The 22928-nt window shown below is 36.6% G+C and overlaps 2 protein-coding genes across 3 annotated transcripts in view; both read right to left on the bottom strand.

The window, feature by feature from the left end:
* dvl1b (dishevelled segment polarity protein 1b) overlaps positions 1–2714 on the bottom strand; it is a 45778-nt gene extending 43064 nt beyond the window's left edge. The window contains exon 1 of the mRNA XM_058791838.1: positions 2267–2714. Coding sequence (XP_058647821.1) covers positions 2267–2559 — 293 coding nt within the window. The 5' untranslated portion in view covers positions 2560–2714. The remainder of the gene's footprint in view (positions 1–2266) is intronic.
* A 949-nt stretch (positions 2715–3663) lies between these two features.
* mxra8a (matrix-remodelling associated 8a) lies at positions 3664–22362 on the bottom strand. 2 transcript variants are annotated; one of them, XM_058792380.1, is made up of 10 exons: positions 22101–22362; positions 17981–18007; positions 17152–17454; positions 16963–17064; positions 13637–14104; positions 6835–6996; positions 6536–6593; positions 6367–6449; positions 6211–6285; positions 3664–5633 (listed from the first exon to the last, which is right to left on the bottom strand). In XM_058792380.1, exons 1-10 carry the CDS (start codon positions 22147–22149, stop codon positions 5608–5610), a joined length of 1353 nt encoding a protein of 450 aa, XP_058648363.1. In that variant the 5' UTR covers positions 22150–22362; the 3' UTR covers positions 3664–5607. The 2 variants fall into 2 exon arrangements, with proteins under 2 accessions (XP_058648363.1, XP_058648364.1); XM_058792381.1 differs by lacking the exon at positions 22101–22362 and adding an exon at positions 19771–19789.
* Between the last annotated feature and the right edge of the window lie 566 nt (positions 22363–22928).

The following is a 22928-nucleotide window of genomic DNA, read 5'->3' as shown; positions in this document are numbered from 1 at the left end:
CTTTGTGTAAAACTACAGAGAGGAGTAGATACATTTTGGCTCCAAGTCTCAGGTGAAAATTGTCATTTTGACTACTAAATAGTGGATTACTCAATAAATATTAATCCATGGGATTCAACATTTCGTCTTTTTTCTTCATTTATGTATTTCTTTCAAATGTTTAGCTGGGCACTTTCGTTTCAGTTGACAGAGGTTTTATTTCTCCAGAACTCCATGTGTCAACATGTGATTTAGTTGATACCCTCACATAAGCTAACACTCAACAAAAGCATATAAATTACAAAGATAAAAAAGGTTCTGCATAACAGGAATAGGCCTAATTCACCTGTGACCCTTCACCAACTCATGTACCTGACAGAAGGAAGAATGTTTACCTGAGAAAAGAAATCATGCATTTGAATAAATGCAAATGTACATGTATTTAAATGAAAAGGTTCAGTGAGAATGTTGGTGTCTGTTCAGCTAATCCGTACTTTGCTATGGAAATTCTTATTTCACGAGAAAGCAAAGTTTTGTGATCATTTAGAGTACGTGAAATTTGTGAGGCACAACTTAAGTTAGACAAATGTGGGAGTCAATCAAAAACATTAAAGGGATAATTCACACAAAAATGAAAATTCAGAATTCACAACAAGCGAGTAGTATTTACAGGCTCAATGAGCAAAATTTATCTCTACAATGATATCATTTAAAATTAGATGTCTAAGACACTAGATGTTTTAGAGAAGGATAATATGAGTACTATTATGAAATGCAATCAAATGCAACAGATTTATGAAATTTCACTTAAAAAACACAATTTCAGATCTGATATATTTGTACAGTAAACCACTTCCATAATAATACAAGATTACGATTTTGCCAATTCATAATACAAGCAATCACTATGGCAAAAAGAAAACAATAATTAACCTGCATTTGATGCCAGCTGCAAGTAAAGACATAATGAGTAATAATCAACCACTTACAAAACAGTTTGTAAGCTAATGACCTTAGAAAGGATCTAATGGTGCGTTCTAGTATGAACAGCCTGAGGCAACATTCTTTGCAAAGAATCCTTATCAGGATCTAAGTATAATGGTCTGAAGTGGCTTAAATCAAAGGACATTTGACTGGAACTGCAGAATCATATTTGAAATCACTGTTTTGAGACTATACTACATATACAGAAATAAGTATAAAATATGTTCTGAAATTTGCATAAAAGCAACACATTTAGCCTACTTATTGCTTTGCATATAAGAATATTCTGATACAGCACTATCGCTGTGTGTATCCTATGCTGTACATTTAAAACAAGATCGCACATCGCAAGATTGGTACACTGTGGTCATAAACTGATGGACATACTCAGACAGACTGTGACATTTAAACTGCTCAATTTTTACTAAGTGTGCCAAGAAAATATGCCCCACACTATTACACCAGTACCAGCAGCCCGAACTGTTGATGCATGGCAAGATACATCCTACCATCTGAATGTTGCAGCAGAAATCTGACTTTTCAGAAAATCCCAGTAAATCAGCAGTTTCTGAAACACTCAGATCAGACTGTCTGGTTTGATGTTCAAAGTCACTTGACCATCTCTACATGCACTGTGTTGCTGGCATGTGATTGGCTGATTAGAGAATGACAATCACATCAGACTGCTCTGACAAGATTAGAGTGGACTCATAGAAATACTTCACCTTAGCTTTTTTGTCACCGAATTAAAATCCAACCAAATTATCTCATGACAAATTACCAGTTTAACATGACAAATGACCATGCTGACACATATAGAGCTTAGGTGGTTTAAGATGGTCTCCCAGTCTGACCAACAAGAAAAAACACTAAAACTGACTAGCCTGTCCAAGCTGAGACACCAGCAAACCATCTTAGGCTGTTTTTTTCAGCAAGGTTGTAAAGCAAGATATCACAAGATGACAGAAAATCAGGAATCAGTCAAAGATGAATGTCATTTTAGTCAGTGACGGTTGTGTTCTCACTCTTCTTGCTAAAGGTCAAACTTCGGTTACCATGCAAACAAAATGCAAGTCAAAGAAGCAAAAAAGATGTATAACGTGTTGTGCTATGGCATAGCCTATTGAACAGCTAAGAGCATAGCTGCTGTATTCAGATGCTGATCCCACAAAGGAGATGATACAGTCATCATCACCGATGACAGGCAGGTGCCAATGATTACAAATCATCGCTGCCACGATGACAGCTTCATTCGCAGCCTCGAATGAAAGAATACAGTGACAATTCCCATCATTTGACTTACCCAAAATCTTGATCCATAGATTTAAAGAAGAATTTGTAGCTGTTGACCGGTCGGTTGCTGAGGACATTTTTGAAATCTGCCAAAGTTACCTTCTCTGGAGCTACTGACAGTTTCACCAAATAAGGAGTTTCCTCCTCGTCTATATGGTAAATGATTTTAGTCTCCGCCATGAGAATATGGTGGGAACAATTGCCGGAGAACAGCGCGTGTTCCTGATGCTGTCTATACAGACGTGCAGCGATAAGAAATAAAATGTCTAAAATAATGGATGCTAAATGAATACAAAAACACATTTGGCGCGACTGAAGCTATGACTTAAGCGTCTTTGTAACGCTAAGGCTAAGAACACAGCCATTATGGAGGCCTGATAGATGTCTATTGCAGCCCACTATGCGGAGGTTTTGCTGCCTGTGTTACCGAAACAGGAAGGAAAGGTTCACATCCTCGAGAGAATGAGCCTGGAATATCCGAGCCGTTCTTCTGCTGCAGTGCTGCCATCGTGTGGGAGACAGAAGACATGCGCTTAATTCTTAGTTTGGATTCGAGTTGGCTCTTGGTTGTTAATTAGTATTTACGAAGCACCCTACAACATACCTAAACGTAACAACTAACTTATTACTTCCTATCAATAAGTAGCAGCAGCAAGTTAGGACTTCACTGAGGGGAAAACTCCTAATTAATAGTGAATATGTGACCCATGACCGCAAAACCAGTCATAAAGGTCATCTGGAAGTTGAATAAATAAGTTTTCCATTGATGTATGTATTGTTTGTTGGGATTTATTGTTAGGATAGGTAAGACAATATCTGGTCGAGATACAACTATTTGAATATCCGGATTCTGAGGGTGCAAAAAATAAAAGTGGAGAAAATTTCCTTTAAAGTTGTCCAAATGAAGTTCTTAGCAATGCATCCCTGCTAAAAAAACAAACAAAAAAAAACAATAGAAGCCCAATAGAAACCATCACAGAAATTCTAATGGTTTCCATAAAAAAATTGCATTATAAACCATTAGCTTTTTCCAGTAAAACATTACAAAATTCCTTTTTGTAGTGTGTTTTGGGCATTTTTCCAATAAGATTTAACATCCCACCAATAGAATCCATCACATACCAGTAGACACCATTATAGTTTCCATTAAAACCAATACAATTCCCATTATAACCATTAAAACCATTACATTTTCTATTGTGTTTTGGGCAGGGTTCTATTGGTTTTTTCAGCAGGGATACTGATCAACAATTACGTTTTGATATATTTACGGTATAGGAAATTTACAAAATATCTTCATGTAATATATTCGATTTTGTTTGAGCATAATAAATCTTCTACATGACTGGCACATCAGTCTATCTGTGGAAAACAGAAAAAAAAATACCACCTACATCATACAAAAGATAATCCAGAGGTTACAATGTGTTTATTTTATTCTGCTTTGAATGAGAGAACATTGGCAGTGAACTGGAAAATTAAATCATCAATAATAAAACCACTTCAGGATGATTCATTATGTGGCATCATGTACCAAAAGCATTGTGGTCTACCCAGCAAATTCCTCTTGCAATCTCAATCAATGATATTAACACATTCTTATTTGGAGCCTTTAAGGAAATCAAAAAGGAGGCTGGCTGAGTGTCATACAATTATCATAATGGGCAAAAGCATTGCTTCAGCTTCACCATAATAAACTGTTAAAGATAAAGCAGTACACATTGCATAACACTGATTTGAGCAAGCTAGAAAAGAAATGTTTGCATCTATCATGCCTGAATATTCATAGCCATACTACTAAAATTAAATTATTTTCATGTTTAACAAGTACCTTGATGCATTTGAATCAGTTTCACACTTAACGGTTTGCTGCAAATAACCTCAAAGCTGCAAGTATGGATTAATACATTAAATGGTAGAATATTCAAATAAACTGTGACAAAGGCAGTTAGTAAGGTTTGTAACTTGAAAATAAAGTAAATATGATAATATACAAACAATAACATGAAAAGACAATATTTCTAGATGATAGGATACAGAAGATTGTGATAGAAAATGTTACACATTAAGGGAATTGTAGCTTTTTGTGCTAACACAGTTAGAAATGGGAATAGAATATCAAAATGAGAAGGAAAAAAAACGGATTTAAATAGGTTTAGAATATTATGACATAGCATATTGAAATATTTTGGCTAAACTGACAGTGTGTTCAAATACCAATAAGAATGTAGCCTTTAATCTCCATGTTAAAAACTGTTATACAAAACCAGCATAGAAAATTCAGCATAGAAAAGATTCAATCTGGGCTAAATTATGAGTTTACATAACCACATAGACAGATCAACATTATAAGCAAAATATACTTGACCTAGTATGATTATTAAAATGGAACTTTTAATAATCATGCTGTTCACACTGAAAAAAAAGGCTAATAATTTGTTTGTTTGTTTGTTTGTTTGTTTGTTTATTTAAATGTAGCTGAAAAAAAATGATTAATTGAATTTACTACATTTTTTAAGGTAAGTGTTGCAATCAATTTATTTTAGCTACATTTAAATAAACAAATTTAGTTCGTGTTTTAGCTAAATTTATTTAAATGTAGCTAAAATAAATTAATTGCAACCACTTACCTTAAAAAATATTGTAAATTAAATTAATCTTTTTTTTCAGTGTTCATATAATACAGTAAAGGTACAAAAAAAATGCTTATGAATTGTATATTTCAGAAAGCACAGCTTAAACCTACTGAGAAGATAAAAAAAGAATATGAACAAAGCCTAAAAATGCATTTTATCTGCGATATTTGTGGCCATACAGCTGTGGATTTTTAATTACACTTTTAATTACAAAAGTACCACCTAAATTGCAAACTTTTTTTGATTCCACAAAGAATAAGAAGGTTCTTCCTCACATAAAGCTTCTGAGCTAACTGTTTATGTCACAGCCTCGGCCATGCCTCATCCTTACATAGCCCATACCTCACAGAATTCTGGGTGTGTTTTATTCTCACTCATAAAGCGCGTGGCAGCACTGGGCAAAAATTCATTTAAAAAAATGCAGACTCTTACATTTTTAAGCTTTTTGCTTGTCGTTTTAGTGTTCTAAAACAGTTGTTTGTCATTAGTCTGACATATCAGTTGTCCAAAATACTGCTGGTGAGACTCTGGTGCTTCCTGCAAGCTTCACAAGAGCCAAAAATATGATGGGTCTTGAGTCAGGACAAAAAAAACCGACACAGCTGTGTCCTTCTCTCCTTTTCATTTATTTCCTTGCCATATTGTCACCTCTCCACATTTCATTCTTCGTCCGTTTCCAAATCTGCCCCTGGACCAGCCAGTGGCATGGTACCTCTTATTTCCAAGATGGCTTCTCCATCTCTGCAGAGAAAAAAAAATTAAAAGAGAGAATTTGCGAATTTTGGAAAACATAATCAAATTTCAGAGCAATTTTGGTTCGCAAGTTTGGGCTACGATTGATTGATTGATTGATTTTTTGAAAGAAATCTCCTCATCAAGGCTCAGTCTATTTGTTTAAAAATATATTAAAACAGTAATATTGTTAAATACTGTATCCAGTGTCACATGATCCTGAACTCATTTTAATATGCTGATTTACTGCGTAAGAAACATTTCTTATTACCACAGTGCTGCTTAATATTTTTGTAGAAACCATAATCTTTTTTTTTTTTTTTTCAAGATTCTTTGATGAATAGAAAGTTCAAAAGAAATGGCTTCTTTACTTAAGTCTTCACTGTGATATTTAAAGAATTTAAAGCAATTTAGTGCAATTTAATGCAATTTGATAAGTGTTTATCTGCATTCGACAACTAGTCTGGTATGTCTAGTTGTCTTAGTGAACTTTTGGCTTTATTCTTTGAAGTGAGCCACATGTCAGATTTGTAAACCTCTCTCAGACCAGGAAAATGGCAAAACCAGTCACAACCAATGATTCTACCTCTGTCCAGGTCAATAGCTTTTTGGGAGCAAAGTTTGGACATTTCCGCTTCCTTCAGAAGATTGTTCTTGTAATCTGTGGAGACGAACAGAAATACATTTGTCCAAGTTTTTTCACAGGCGGTGCATTATGAGAAGAAATTTGAAGTAAACTCACCCAACTTCGTCTCCTCTTGGTTGCTTGACTTCATCTCTGGGATGCTTCGCTCACATTCTTTCTTAACACTTGATGTGTGGCCCCTAGATATATGACACACATTGACAGTTGATGCTTTATGCATAACTAATGTTCACAGATGGTGTTTATAACATCAGTAGGTACTCACACATACGTCACCGTCGGCAGAGGTGGACTTTCGACTTTCCGTGGATCAAAATCCTGGTCTATGTTTAAAAAATGCAAATATGAAATCAAGTACAGAGTACATAATATTTGAGCATACAAATGTCATATATTACCGACATGCTATATATAACTATATGGCTGAAAGACACTTCTGAAGTGCAACAAAGACATTTACATTATACACTGTATATACAACTGAAATATAACTACATGCCTTTTTAGAGCAATAAAAAGCAAAAAACAGATGGAAAAAAAGGACAATAAAAGGACAGAAAAAACCTTGTCTTTTCCGGTGACGTGTGAGGAGAATGACAGCCAACACGATAAGGGCCAGTAAGAGGAGAGTCGCCAGGATGTAGCCCAGCTGCTGCAGGAAGTGACTCCTTTGCTCTGGCAAGATGACATTGATTACGTGTGGCGGCACTTCCACCATATTGGTGTCTAGAAGAGAAGATAATCAAGTATATGTATTGAGGAGTTTGGCCTTGAACTTGATCATTTTTTTTGTCATTTTTAGTAACCACCAGAGGGCCCTATGCTACTTAAAAAGATTTATGCTACACAGAATCTTTTCCTGTGTAAATTCAGACTTCAACACTCCTCAAGGAGAGAGATACTACAGATTTAATCATAATCTGATTTCATGCCCTCTGAGAAATGAGGCCAATATCATCTATGCTCCTGAGCTATTTATTCAGCTTCACATTAGCTTGCATAGTATGACATAAAATAAATACTGCATAAAAAATAAAGTGTAATGCACCAAACACTAAGCAACTGAACGTAACAAAAGCATATTTCAACAAAATAAGAATTAACATGTAAGGGCTTGACCCTCAGCTAAAGTCAACTGAAGAAGCAGTACAGAGAGATCTGGCATTAGGGCTAAACAGATGTTGGAGGCGATTGTTTCTGGAGTTCAAAACATTGTGTTGGCAACACCAAGGTCATGGGATTGACTCTCAGAAAATACACACACTGATAAATGTATACCTTGAATGCATTCTAAGTGGCTTTGGACAAAAATATCAAACTTGCGAATGTAAATGTTTTAAGCAGCACAGTTTGTGCATAGTTTATTTTAATTGAACTCTGAATTCTGTGAGAAGTTCCGGAAACTGCCACGTGTTTTTCAGCTAGAATGAGATCCACTGTTTTTTTTTTTTCCTGGCAGGAAAACACGGATTTAAATAAGATGAGTGGTGGAAAACAGAGGGAGGATGGGGGAAATGAGGAGGTAGTACGTGGTTTATTTTACTGAGTGACTTTGTCATTTTGCTTCCACAGGAAAATTGAATAAATTAAATAAATAAGCCAAACCTGCACCTCTTTGTCTATGATACAGACATAATAAAGACACGCAGCCTAAAATGATGACAGTAGATGACAAAATACTGTATGATATCATATTTCCTAGAAAATAAGTATTATGAGATGTGGAAAATCACTCAGAGACTATTATGTTTGGACCTACAAAAGAGCCATGGCTGCTCTAGTGAAAAGTAAATATACTAAAATGTATTTGAAAAATATTTATTTCATGCTAAGTATGCTACAAATATATATTAACGTGTTAATGTACTTAATATAAATACCCTGCAAATGTACTGAACTGGTATACCTGAAGTCTACTAAATTTGGAACAACTAATTTTGTACTTAATGCACTTTAATTGTGCGGAAATAGTGCAGCTAAATATATACTGAAGTATATTTGATTGTGCTAAAGTGGAACTATTGCAAGTATATTTCAGGTACACTTTAAATATCTTGCATTAAAGACCTCATATCTTGCATTCAAAGGTCATACAATCCTCATCAATAATGACATTAAAACACATTTTAGACTTAATATTAAGAAAGGTGCATTATGCACAAATAAAGTTTAAATATAACTTTTATATCAGCAAGTCTCGAAGCGGTATGTCAATTGTCACGCATCCGGTCTATGAACTTCCGTTCACTCACCACCAGAGGTCACTCGCTCACCACATTGACTCTCACACCATACATCACACTGGACTGCATTTCCCATCATCCATTGCACTGACGACACACACAGCTGATTGCACTGATCACACGCTCACACCTGAGAACTATCACACAATCACACACTCTATATAAACCATGGACTTCCGTTCACAGTTTGCCGAGTATTGATCTGCGTATAGCTCTCTTCAAGCGTTAGCTGCCTTACCGAGCAATTCTGTGTTTCTGTTTAAACTTCAGTATTGTTCTGCATTTTTCATTCACCTAGACCTAGTGATAGCTGCTTTACTGAGTCTAGTCCCCATTTCATGTTAGTCTTGTCTTCTCGTGTTGCCTTGTTTTCCTGTTCCCTGACTCCTGCCTGTGTATATTGGATTACCCCTCTTGTCTTAACCCTTTGGATATTGTTCGCCGATCTATGACCCATGCATGCCCTAGGATTACTCTGTGTCTTGCCCATGCCATACCTGTTTGCTGTAGTTTGACCCTGCCTGTGTTTTTGACCACGTAACTGTTTAATAAAAGCTTTGCACATGGATCCTCACGTCTCGATGGCTCCGTTACATCAATAAATATGTTACTAGATTTGAACTATACTTAGTATGAAATAAATGTATTTTAAATATATAACTTTTTTAGGGTGAGAGAGAGATTCTTGCCTCTTAAGATCTTATTACTATGAAGTTTTATTGTTATTATTGTTTGAAGCTTTTTAGAGGCTTATTACAAAACCAGCCTGAACTTTTGAATGTATATACAGTGTATTACAATGTATATACAGTAAAATGTAATTAATTATTGCCATAAAAAAATTTATATTTCTAAGACCACTACAAATTGTTGTAATTGCAATCACACACTCTGTGGAAAAACTACTGTTTAAAAACATAGCCATTAAGTAATTGTTACCTGTGAAAAACAGTTTCTGGCCTGTAATCTCAATCTTAAACTGATGTCTGAACCCAGAGCACTTAGGGGAACACAGGCTAATCTCGTAGGGTAGATTACTATAATCAGTAACAGCTGAAGGATCTTCTACCCTCGTTTTTCGGAAGACCTCATAAAAAAAGCCGGATATGACTGGTTACTGGCAGTCAAGAGCCGTGGTGAAGAACAATATGTGTTCTGTCAGAACATTGTACTGTTTTGCCTTCAATAAAATACATTTTTACTGAAATGGCAGCTACATAATTTCAAAACACATTAATTTCTGTATCTTTCACCTTTGGTATACCACAAAACCACAAAGCAGGCTTCTCCACAGAAGTATTTCTCCAACAGTGATTTTTGCAAAGATGTGTTTTACTTGGCTTCAGACTTCCCTTGCATGTTCACATCAGAGATAGTTTTTTAAAAGCAAACAATTGCTCAAAAGCAATAAGACATCTTCCAGATCTCGAGAAGCAGTCTTTATTTTCTGCTTGCTCATGAACAGATGTCTTCAAGAATAGTCGCGTTTATGATGATGTTGAGTTTGGGCTCATGATGAAAGCTGAACATTTATAGGCCAAACAATCCAGAACAGGGCTTCCATGGGGACTTGTCTTGGACCGTCCTGCTTCTAAGACCATAGGAGAACATCAATATGCTTAAACCTGGCAAATCTTCAACACTTATTGAAATTCCAGATCGCGGGAAAGCTGAAAGTGAGTGATTCACATGATTAGAACCACCTGGTCTAAAACGGCTGTTTTACTATAGAGGATAAACAGAATTGTGAAAAGTCCTAAAAGGAAGTGATTTTATGTAATGGCTGTGCTGGATCCAGACAGTTGTCTTTTTCTTCATGCTTAAACAAGACTGGGGAAAGGACTGACACATTTTGGATGGCTTAAGAAAGGGTTGAGGGAAGGTTGAACGGGGAATGAGGGGATATTGAGGGTGGGCTGACCTAAATCCACAACAGTCTCCTCCTTATGGCTTATGGTCTGATGTTGAGATCTAGCTACAGCTGGCCAGATGCTTTACAGATGAGGCAAACTTCCCTTTTCCTTCAGATAAACAAGACGCAGTCCAAAAACACTCCAGAAAGGATGGAGACGGAGGGTAAAAAAGAGAGAGTGGCCAAAAAAGAGAGAAATCTATGCAGTACGAAATGAGAAAAAGAGCGACATGGGCAAGACAGATCAACAGAAAATTAAAGAAACAGAAGTAGGGAAATGTAATGCACAAGGAAGGAGAACAAAAATCATGAAAGAAAACAAGAAAGGGCAGACAAATATGTCAAACCACAAAGAGATGCAGCAGTTACAAGAGAAGTGAAAGCTTAGAAGACGAATATACTGCCAATTTGTATGATATTTGTAAACAGTCTGCACACTGTACAATATAACAAAACACAGCTAGGGGTGTTGAGGAAATTTGATGCTTTAAAGGAACAGTTTACCCCAAAAATAACATTTGGTCATCAAAGTACCACATTATTCTTTAACCGCTTCTGCTTCTGAGTCATTTATCACATAGAAGCACTGCAACTGGGTCACTTGAACTTAAGAGCTTGTGAATGAATCGATCAAGCAGACCAGTGTGAACCGGACTGACGGATTCATTAAAAAGGATAATCAAAAGAATGATTCAAAAGAATAAATTAAATGACTCAAAACAATGATTAGCCGATCAGTCATAGCTACTCATCTCACAAATATGCAAAGGCCGAGCATCACGTTTTTCAGTGAATAATGACTTTTGGTTTGTTCTGAACACAAACTTGTCATAAGGCTTCATAAAACTTGAAACATACTGTATAGTGCACAGATTGGTCTTTGGACTATTTTTAAGATATTCTAAAGTGCTTTTACAGCCTTTTTAAAGCTTCCTTGATGTGTTCCACATAAGAAATAAAGTCATATGGGTTTGAAATGAAATGAGGGTGATTAATGATGACAGAACTATCCCTTTAACTCAAGGAAGACAGCCAAGACAAACAAGTGACATCAAAACAAAATACAAACACAATGTATAAACAAGCAGTCACCGCAGATGCCCAATGCTTTTTGCAAAAAAAAAAAAAAAGAGGCCATGCAGAAATATTTTGTTGTTCATAACGAATTCAGCAGTGCAGAATGTGTTTAGCTCTTTCCTTTCTTGCCCAAAAGTCTGTGATTATCCACAAGATTCCACTGAGGTTTGTGTAGTCTAGGGTCCAGTAGACGCAGTATTACTAAACCACAGAAAATGACTTTCCCACATTCTCTTATTAGTGGTTTTACTGCCAAATCCCCACCCGTCTTTCCCCTTTCTCTTTTGTCACTGTAAAAAAATCATTAAAACGTATGCATCAGTCCCTCTCGGTCTCTTATATATTTCCTTCCTTACTTTTACCTCCCAATTCACATCGCCTACCTCCCTGTCTTATGCAAACAAAAAAGCACTTTCTTATCCTCTTTTCCTCCTGTCTCCCTGGCAATACCTCAAAGAAAAACATAAGGCTATCGAATGATCCGAACCAGAGCAGAACTCAAACTGAGAAAGCGAGCTGTGACAGTGGGAGAGAGAACAGCAGTGGAATGTAAGTGAAAAAAAGAGAACGAGAGAAAAAGAGGCGTGCTGAAAAAAAGAGAAAGAGAGAAAAAGAAGCGTGCTTGAAGCAAAAGAAGAATAAGCTTTAAAGGAGAACTGCTGCATTTTAATGAATGTGAACGTGGCAACCCAGACAGCAGGGTAACCAGATCTGCAGACTTACCTCAGACTGTTTTAGGTCAGGATTGTTTGTTTGAGTTCATGCCCTGTGATTACATCCAACCTATTTTCTTTCTTCTTTCTTTTTACTAAATTTGTTTATCATTTAGTCAATACAGATTAAATTCTGAAGACATAAAAAGGAGTCCCAGGGTGGTGGGTGTTTTTTTCTTTTCTTTTTCTTTGGCTCAATAAATGCTAATCAAGTAATTCAAAACTGTTCTGTAAAACATGTGTAGACTATACCAGTAACAAGCATCAACCCTTGCCTTTTTCTCTTGTGAATATAAGCAAAACCAAGAACTTTAACAAATAAATAAAGGCAAATTAAATCAGGAGAACTCCCTAGCCTGGGGCCCTAAGTTGCAAATATAGCATTTAACATTTCTTCATTAAAATGCTGATTTTCTTGCATTTACACCTGTTCAAGTGGTCTGCACTGGCATTTATCCACACACAACTTGCAACAATTCCGCTGACAACTATTTTAGACTCACATTGTGAACAGCAGACTCACATTCAGAGGAAAAACATTTACTGGAATCTGTGGTGCAAACAAGTCATAACGAGCCAAAGCAACAAACAAGAACTCCTGACAGCAGCAACTATTCTGTGATAAATTGAGGTAATTCTGGAAATACCCTTGTGTGCTGTGAACGTGCTGTATACATGACTAGTAAAAAGCTGAAATAAAGAAAACTGAATAAAAGAACTTGATTGAATTCATGCTTCTCATGATTGATCTCTTGATTCTCATGATGAATATCTCTTTATCTTTTTAATATCTTTTTAATTAACTACGACTTTTCCCTCAATAAACTCCTAATTTGCTGCTTATAAATAGTTAGTAAGGTAGTTGTTAAGTTTAGGTATTGGGTAGGATTAGGGATGTAGAATATGTGACCCTGGCCCACAAAACCAGTGTTAAGTCGCTGGGGTATATTTGTAGCAATAGCCAAAAATACATTGTATGGGTCAAAATTATAGATTTTTCTTTTATGCCAAAAATCATTAGTATATTAGGTAAAGATCATATTCCATGAAGATATTTTGTAAATTTACTACTGTAAATATATCAAAACGTCATTTTTGATTAGTATTATGCATTGCTAAGAATTCAGTTGGACAACTTTAAAGGTGATTTTCTCAATATTTTGATTTTTTTGCACCCTCAGATTCCAGATTGGAAAGCTTATTTATTCAGCTTTCAGATGATGTATAAATCTCAATTTTGAAAAATTTACACTTAAGAATGGTTTTGTGGTCCAGGGTCACATATGGTCATGCAGAATACGTGCTTTTAAGTACTAATAAACAGCCAATATATTAATAATAGGCATAGTGAGAATTGGTCTCTATACTAAAGTGTTACCATTTTTATTATACTTTACTGTTACTGTGGGTGTTTCTCTTACTTGGGTCTTCATTGGGAAGATACTGAGGTCCATCTGTGGGTTCCTGAGGGATCTGAGGGACTGGAGGTGTCACAGTAAGCTGGAAGATGCGTCTCTCATGCAGACCGCAGTAGTGATGGTGGAGATGACAGGAGTATAGCCCCTTATCCAGAGGCTGGATGTCTGAGATGATCAGAGAGAAATCTCCCTGCGAGAACGCAGTGGCAGAAATATTCATCTTTTGCTGAACGAACAGTGGTCCGTAGTGACGCCTCTCACCAGAAGCGTACAAGTCGATGAGCCGATCGGCACGGTCGTGTCGGACCCCTGGAGGCTGACGGTCCCAGTGCACCACTTGTTGTTGGTCCTCCTGACTGTTGCCCTCTGTCCAGATAGGCCGGCGGTTAACGCAAGGGAGAACCACCGTGCTGCCCACCAGAACCACAAACACTGCCTTCTGACCGTCCCAAAACCGCCTCTCCTTACGTGCTGAGAGAAAACCACAGCAACATGGATATATGAGTATGCATACAGTGGGGCAAAAAAGTATTTAGTCAGCCACCAATTGTGCAAATTCTCCCACTTAACAAGATGAGAGAGGCCTGTAATTTTCATCATAGGTATACCTCAACTATGAGAGACAAAATGAGAAAAAAAATCCAGAAAATCACATTGTATGATTTTTAAAGAATTTATTTGCAAATTATGGTGGAAAATAAGTATTTGGTCAATAACACAATTTAATCTCAATACTTTGTTATATACCCTTTGTTGGCAATGACAGAGGTCAAACATTTTCTGCAAGTCTTCACAAGGTTTTCACACACTGTTGCTGGTATTTTGGCCCATTCCTCCATGCAGATCTCCTCTAGAGCAGTAATGTTTTGGGGCTGTCGCTGGGCAACACGGACTTTCAACTCCTCCAAAGATTTTCGATGGGGTTGAGATCTGGAGACTGGCTAGGCCACTCCAGGACCTTGAAATGCTTCTTACGAAGCCACTCCTTCGTTGCCAGGCGGTGTGTTTGGGATCATTGTCATGCTGAAAGACCCAGCCACGTTTCATCTTCAATGCCCTTGCTGATGGAAGGAGGTTTTCACTCAAAATCTCACGATACATGGCCCCATTCATTCTTTCGTTTACGGATCAGTCGTCCTGGTCCCTTTGCAGAAAAACAGCCCCAAAGCATGATGTTTCCACCCCATGCTTCACAGTAGGTATGGTGTTCTTTGGATGCAACTCAGCATTCTTTCTCCTCCAAACACGACAAGTTGAGTTTTTACCAAAAGTTCTATTTTGGTTTCATCTGACAATATGATATTCTCCCAATCCTCTTCTGGATCATCCAAATGCTCTCTAGCAAACTTCAGACGGGCCCGGACATGTGCTGGCTTAAGCAGGGGGACATGTCTGGCACTGCAGGATTTGAGGCCTTTGTTACTTTGGTCCCAGCTCTCTGCAGGTCATTCACTAGGTCCCCGTGTGGTTCTGGGATTTTGCTCACAGTTCTTGTGATCATTTTGACCCCACGGGTGAGATCTTGCGTGGAGCCCCAGATCGAGGAGATTATCAGTGATCTTGTATGTCTTCCATTTTCTAATAATTGCTCCCACAGTTGATTTCTTCACACCAAGCTGCTTACCTATTGCAGATTCAGTCTTCCCAGCCTGGTGCAGGTCTACAATTTTGTTTCTGGTGTCCTTTGACAGCTCTTTGGTCTTAGCCATGGTGGAGTTTGGAGTTGGACTGTTTGAGGTTGTGGACAGGTGTCTTTTATACTGATAACAAGTTCAAACAGATGCCATTAATACAGGTAACGAGTGGAGGACAGAGGAGCCTCTTGAAGAAGAAGTTACAGGTCTGTGAGAGCCAGAAATCTTGCTTGTTTGTAGGTGACCAAATACTTATTTTACAGAGGAATTTACCAATTAATTCTTTAAAAATCCTACAATGTGATTTTCTGGATTTTTTTCTCATTTTGTCTCTCATAGTTGAGGTATATCTATGATGAAAATTACAGGCCTCTCTCATCTTTTTAAGTGGGAGAACTTGCACAATTGGTGGCTGACTAAATACTTTTTTGCCCCACTGTATATAATCAGAGATGGGTAGATTACTTACAAATTGCAGTCATTGATTAAAAAAAATTTATTACAGATTAGTAATGTAATTTAGGTTACTCATTTTAGGTAATGTAATTCAACTACTCTTAAGATTATTTTTAGGTTACTTTTATCAAACTTTTTTTTAACATACTTTAAACATACCATATTCATATAAAAAGCAAAGAAAAAGAAAACATATTCCATTTTTTATATCAACATCATAAAATGCATTAAACATTACATTACACCAGGGTTTGCCAAATTGGGGTTAATGTAAGAACTGCAGTAGATTTGTGAGTTGATAAAAAGCTAAAAATTAATTAAATCTTAAAAATGTACAATAAAATTAATTTAAACCCTTGAACACTAAAAATATTAATATAGGCTATTACTTGTTTACCATCAATGAGACCATTAACCGACATTAGAGTACTCTAAACATGTGAATGTGTTATTAAATTACTTGTAATATTAACTTCCTCTATATATATATATATTTTTTTTTTTTTTTTTTAACTGACAAAAACGTTTAAATAAAATTTAATAAACATGAAAACAATGACATTACACGTCCAAAGTCTTCCAGGTTTGAAATGTTTTTGTCCAGACTTCCAACATAAATAATTTACTTCCATTGTGTGAATAATGTAATCATGTAATCCATAAAAAGTAACTGTAAGCGGAGCAAAATGTAACATACTCTAATTACAAGTACTTATTTTTTTGGAATCTGAGAATCTACATAATCCAGATTGCATGTAATCAGTTACTACCCAGCACTGTATATAATTACTGTTCAAAATATATATATTCTATTCTTTTGAACTTTCTATTCATCAGAGAAAAATATATCATGGTTTCTACAAAAATATTAAGCAGTATAACACTGACAATAACAAGAAATATTACTTGAGCACCAAATCAGCAAATTGGAATGATTTCTGAAGGAAATTCCATTACAGGAATAAATTAAATTTTAAAATACATAAAAGTTATTTTAAATTGTAATAACATTTCACAGTATTACCATTTACGCACTATATTTATTAAAAGGTTGGTGACTGGAGATGAACAGAAGAGTGCAAAAGTTTCATTTCAAATGGTCTTCACATTCTTTCCATTCTTTAATCAGCAGCCAGCTCCTTATTTGGCAAGAACTTCAACAGACTGAACAAGACGCAGGTTAAATGCCAAGAAAAGCCAGACAAAAACCTCCTCTGAAATTGAAGTGAATTTACCAACCTGATTTGGTGACATTGAGCTGAACTTTGATTGACTCGTACAGGTGGCAGTAATGATGATGCAGGTTACAGGAGTAGATTCCTTTGTCACTCATTGCAACATCTGTATGAACCCAGACAAAATGTATTAATTTATCTAGAAAAGCAACATCAGAGGTGGTTGCCTTTGTATTGCCAAAATGTATCTCACCTTTGATCACCAATGAGAAGTTGCCATCCTTAAAAGCAGTCTTGGGCATGTTAATACGGCCCTGGTTGTAGCCGTTGTAGATGCGCTGGTCTCCAGCAGAAAACATGTCTATGACACGTTCCATTGCGAGGTCTGGGCCACTACGAAGTAAATCCCAGTGCACTACTCTTTGGCGGTCCTTTAAGCGGTCTTGTGTCCACACCATGCGCTGACTATGACATTGCAATACCGCCTGAGATCCCTGGGAGGCGCTGATATTGTACATGGCCACCACCACACCACTGCCATCATTTTGGCCTAGCACTGAAACACAAAAGGGCCGGTTTCCCGGACACAGATTAGGCCTAATCACTGAAAAGCACTATCATATGTGATTACCCAGAGTAAATGGAGCAGTGCTGTTGTTATAAACCATATGTTGCTTTAGCACCTGTAAACTAGTGTTTGAAGTAGTTATAGCATTCTCAGTCCTGCAGCTGCAGATACACTACTGTTCAAAAGTTCGGGGTCAGCAAGTTTATTGAATGTTTATAAAAAGAAGTCTGTTATGCTCACAAATATCCATTTATTTGACCAAAAATACAGTAATAACGTTACATATACAATTACAATTCTTTTCAAATATATTTCATTAAACAGAAATCTGGTCATTACTGTCACTTTTGATCAATTTAATGCATCCTTGCTAAATAGCATTCGGCTAATTTCTTTTAAACCATACTGACCTTAAACTTTTGAATGGTAGTGTATATTTTTGGATATTTATACTGTTAGGTAATACACTTCTGATTAACATTTTATAGTTTTAAGATTCAAGTAATGTGCTTACCAGGGCTGAAGAGGAATGAAGCCAGAACTGTAAAATAAGCAAACAGGAAAAACTAGTTAAAATGACATACATAAGCCACCTTGTGTTTTTTCCCCCCACTAGGTTAAAGACTAGATGTGAGAATTATCACTGTGTTTAAATAACTGTTTAAACAATTAGCTCTGAAAAATCAACAGGCGCTTGAGCTGCACTGTTAATCTGACATGCTGGGTGTTTTATGGCAAACTACTCTCAGAGGGCTTCTGAGCAAAATAAAACAATATACTGCAGGTATATTACGTGAAAAATACAGTAATACACAAAGAGATTAAGAAATTCAGTGATAGCCAGCCATGTAGATTTCCCTGTTTGTGTAACATTTCTATGTCAGCAAACATTTTGGAAAATAAGCAGCACCAAATATTTTGCAGCCCTTATGGCTGGAAGGACTATTTATGGATGTTTGTATGAGTCTGTAACTCTCAGAAATAAACACCTCTTCGTACGTCTGCAAGAAGAATCAAAACACTCCTGGCTAATAAAACACTCCTTTGTAATCTCTGGTAAACTTTAGACTTAGAATACAAACATTTAACTAGATATTACCGAAGCCCACATTATTCTCAATTACTGGAAATTTTGTGAATTTAAAATTCCAATCAACCTTAAAGGGATAGTTCACCAAAAAATGTTTAACAAAACAGCCATATGAATTCATACAGGTTTGGAACAACATGAGGGTGAGTAAATGACCATTTTCATTTTATGAACTTTATGACTAAGGGAGTGGTTGGATTGTCCCAGATCCTCTCGCATTAAGAGGGTCTGAGACAATCCAACCACTCCCTTAGTCATAAAGTGGGAACATTTTCTGTGCTTTCTTTTTCAACATGCTGAAAATTAGGGCTGTCGCGGTTAAGGAATTTCCCTTGCGGTAATTTTGAGTGGCTCAATAGCGCGGTATGCGGTATTACCGCGCATATTACGATGTAAGGAGGTCATATTCAGAAACCAATAAAACCGAAACTAAATCGCGTTGAAACAGGAAGTGAAGTAAACAGAAGAGAATGACAAAATAACGGTCCACATAACTAAACTTAAACCTGACGATAAGATCATTAGTATATTGTTAGCCTATATATATATATATATATATATATATATATATATATATATATAACAGTTAGTTCTGATCCTCGAATCTGACTGACAAGATACTTTTTCTGTTGATATTTCACCTGCGTGTTCTAGACGTCAGTGCAGCTTCATTGTTTTGCCTCAAGGTGGCGTCAAGAGACTGTCTTTGAGTGAGCCTTTAATCCGTTCATTCAACTACACGTTCAAAAGCGCTGATTCATTCAGAGATTTGTAATGAAACACGCTGTTGAAATCATTTTAACTTTGAGCGCCACTTTTAAAGGCTCAGCTGACCAGCAGAGCGTTGATGCTATTTCACTTTCCTTGGACATGACAACCTGTTTTCACAAATGACTCGGCCTGAAGGACAGACGCACGCAGGTAATCGCACGCGATCAGTCGATCTCTCTCTCTCTCTCATTCGCTGTCTGTTTAGGCTTAAGTGCAAATCAGCATGATACATTGTTATCATTAGTAATATTCAGTACACATGCACGAAGTGTAAAACAAGAAGGGCACAACCTTACAAAAAAGAAAACACTGAAATATCGCGGTTGCTGCGGTTGTTGCATTCCTCTGCGGTTATGCTCATCAATAGCGCGGTATTGCAATATTGCGGTTATCGCGACAGCCCTACTGAAAATATGAGAGATTTATAAAATGGGTTGACTTACTTTTTTTAAATTCTATTCTCACAACCTACACATTTAAAGAAATACAGTACAAAAGACAAACATACAGTCTGTTGGATGAGCAAAACATTTTAACGGTTCACAACCATGTGAAACACGACTTGCATTTCATGAAAATTCAGAGCAGTGTGGTTTTTTTAGTTTTTTTTGCACAGCTGTCTTCAACAGCTGCGACTACCATTCAGATAATTGAACCACTGAAACGGTAAATGATCATGTCTGTACAATTATTTCAGTTTTCAATTGTACTATTTTAGACTGCTCTTTCAGTTCCTCGGAAAGAGCAGTCTAAAATATAATGCTTTTTAGAGACTTTTACAATAAAGAAAGAAATTCATCATAGTTAAACTGCACAGTAAATACTTCTCCTCACATGGGTTTTCATCTTTCTTTGGTCTTTGAGGGTTGTTCATGTCATAATGATTTTGTGTCAAATGAGGGAAAAAGAAATGTACAGCAAATCCCGAGGGCATTAGAAAGGCAGTAATAAGGATGTGTTAGAAGCCAGAGAAACCACAAACATCAGAGCGAAAGGCAGAGGAGGGAGAGGTAGAGGGAGAGGGAGAGGTAGAGGGAGAGGTAGAGGGAGAGGGAGAGGGTCAAGGGTTTGGAATCTGCTGAGGAAGCACTTTGAAATGCAATGACTTGTCCGTTTGCTCATATAGCCGTATTTCATTCACACATGCACACTCATATTCACACAAACATGTTGAGGGCAAAGGTACACCTGCACAACATTCTGTAAAAACTGCCTCTCTCGTTCTATATCTTTGTCACATTTTCCCAAAAATGACAATTATGTGCCATTTACTAACATTATATGACTTTCTTTCTTCAGTAAAAAACAAAAAAAAAGATATTTTAAAGAATGTTCTTGTCCAATGTTCTTTCATGACATTCATGGAACATGGAAACTTCAAAAGAACTGAATATAATAGAATAAGGAACTGTATTTTTAATGATGGAAATGATTTCATAGGTAGATGTACACCTGAACTGAGCCAGCATTCTCAATCTCAGCCCAGAAGAAAACTCAGAGCAGTGCTGTTTGTCAGGCCTGGGTATTTAAAGCCTTGTAGTCAAGGTTTGTTTACGTGGGTTAAACTATAGGTAAGACGTCACCTTTATTGACTTACGGACCTGCTGAATGTGCAGAATCATAATGTTATGGGATTTTCCACTCAAAACAAAAACTACAACAAAATATCTAGTATATTAATTTAAGCTGAAAGGTCAATAAAGTGAATCTAGTAAGTACAGTGAACATTTTACTTCAGTAATTCAGTGTATGGAGCATTTAGCAGGCTAGATGGATGTAAAAATCCTTTATAGAAAATAATATGGAGGCAAATTCAAACAGAGTTCAGATTACAGCGAACATCAAGCTCTAACTGAGAGAAGAAAAGACCAACGGACCAGTCTTAACTGACCAAAACTGGTTAATCATAAGTTTACAATGCTGACTCAACCTGTGATGAGTAGATTTGAATAATATTTGTTTTAAATAAAATCTTATGTCTTAGTTGTTTGTTAAGTGAATCACCCTGAATCACTCCTGACTTCTAAATATGCAATTATGTTAGATAAGGGGAAATTTCTTGATTCATTTGGTCTTCAGCGCAAAGACCTCCACAAGAATAAGCTTCAGCTCTTGGTAACACATCACTGGATCAGACACTTAAACAAAAAGAGAAAAACAAGGCCATCTTGGACAAACATCTCATACTTACCATCACGAAATAAAATTCCATGCCACATCTGGCATTTATTACACAGAATGTCCAGAAATAGTCATTTTTTTTATGTGCTTAACTTTTGGTGCTTCTATCAAGCAGACCAGTTTGTTGGGAGCAGAAACTTTTCTTTTGTTTTAGTTCAAAACAAAGTCATCAGTCTTGTACACGAGTTTGAAGTTATCTGCGCCAGATGGTTTTGGCATTTGGGTCTGGGTCTCAACAGTGCAAAATACAGACTGAAAAACCATTACATGACACTATAAAACGTTTAAACAGCAGAGACTATTCGCAAACGTGTACAATGACTCTCAAGAGACATGCAAAGATATACACTCAGGTGAAGGGAGAGTGGCATGTTTCTTGCACACCGTATGTACAGTAGGCTACCACACAAACACGCACACTTTGATGAGCATTTAAGCCCAACTTAGCATTTTAAAAGTCTGTTTAAATATAATAGACCATCTTTATTCATTTACCTATTCTTCTCTCAGCTGTCAATGTAAACAGAAGCACACTAAAACTAAAAGAACAACACCAACTTTTTCTTTGGATACAGGTAAATCAGATACTCACGTTGAGCCAAGAAAAGCGCTCGAGCGCACATGGGTACAGCCAAATTCATGTCCGTTATCCTATTGGGTTAATCACTCTAGGATGTGTTGAAAGCAGAATAAAGCCGAATTAGCACTATTTATTCTCCTGACAAACTTCTATGTCGAAGAAAAACTTGCTGTTAGTCGACCAGCGACATCAGCAGCAGTGGCAGCGGCAGTCTGCTCCACGGACCCACCTTCAGTATTCACGCTCTCTCCGCTTGGCCTGCCCCTTTAAGCACGAACAACAAACCATTGAGCTACTGTCTTTGTTCATATCCCTGTAATCCATCAGGGATGCGAAATTAAAATAGGCTATATTTTCTGAGGAGTCAAGTTTTGCGAGCATATGACAATCTCAAAGACAGTTCATATGAGGACAATTAAATGCGCAACAGCAAAAAAAAAAAAAAAATGTCTTTCAGATTTTGTGTTTTCGGAATTTTGTGTAAAAGTTTCAACACTGTTAAAAGTTTTATATGAGGATTTATGTAGCTATTAGCCCTACAGCAGTGAACGGTTCGATTTGACAGATCAAACGATTTCCGAGCTAATAAGTTTGCGTTTCTTTTTTAAAGGAAATTTTCCTTCCATATTTTCCCCCATGTCCTATGGCAAGCCGTTCAGGAAATAATTCATGTGTATTGTGTTAATATGGATTGGTTCTCTGGTTGAATGTATGGTTTAATGACAAACGCATTCGTTTATAATACATTGGTATAACCAGACATATATTGGTTGAGATACATCGGTCTGATCACATGCACATGGGTTTGCTCAAGACGGAGTATTAAATGTATTAGAAATA

This window comes from Onychostoma macrolepis, chromosome 11, assembly GCF_012432095.1.
Source record: "Onychostoma macrolepis isolate SWU-2019 chromosome 11, ASM1243209v1, whole genome shotgun sequence".
Lineage (NCBI taxonomy): Eukaryota > Metazoa > Chordata > Actinopteri > Cypriniformes > Cyprinidae > Onychostoma > Onychostoma macrolepis.
This window is presented reverse-complemented; position numbering and strand designations above follow the sequence as displayed.

What these genes read in the sequence shown, in the direction of transcription:
- mxra8a (XM_058792380.1), bottom strand. Translation starts at nt 22,149, where the DNA reads ATGAATTTGGCTGTACCCATGTGCGCTCGAGCGCTTTTCTTGGCTCAA. An exon ending in TTCATTCCTCTTCAGCCCTG is followed by an intron (nt 17,455 to 17,980) that starts GTAAGCACATTA and finishes TTTGTGTTTCAG; the next exon opens with TGCTAGGCCAAAATGATGGC. An exon ending in ACGTCACCGGAAAAGACAAG is followed by an intron (nt 6,594 to 6,834) that starts GTTTTTTCTGTC and finishes TTTTAAACATAG; the next exon opens with ACCAGGATTTTGATCCACGG.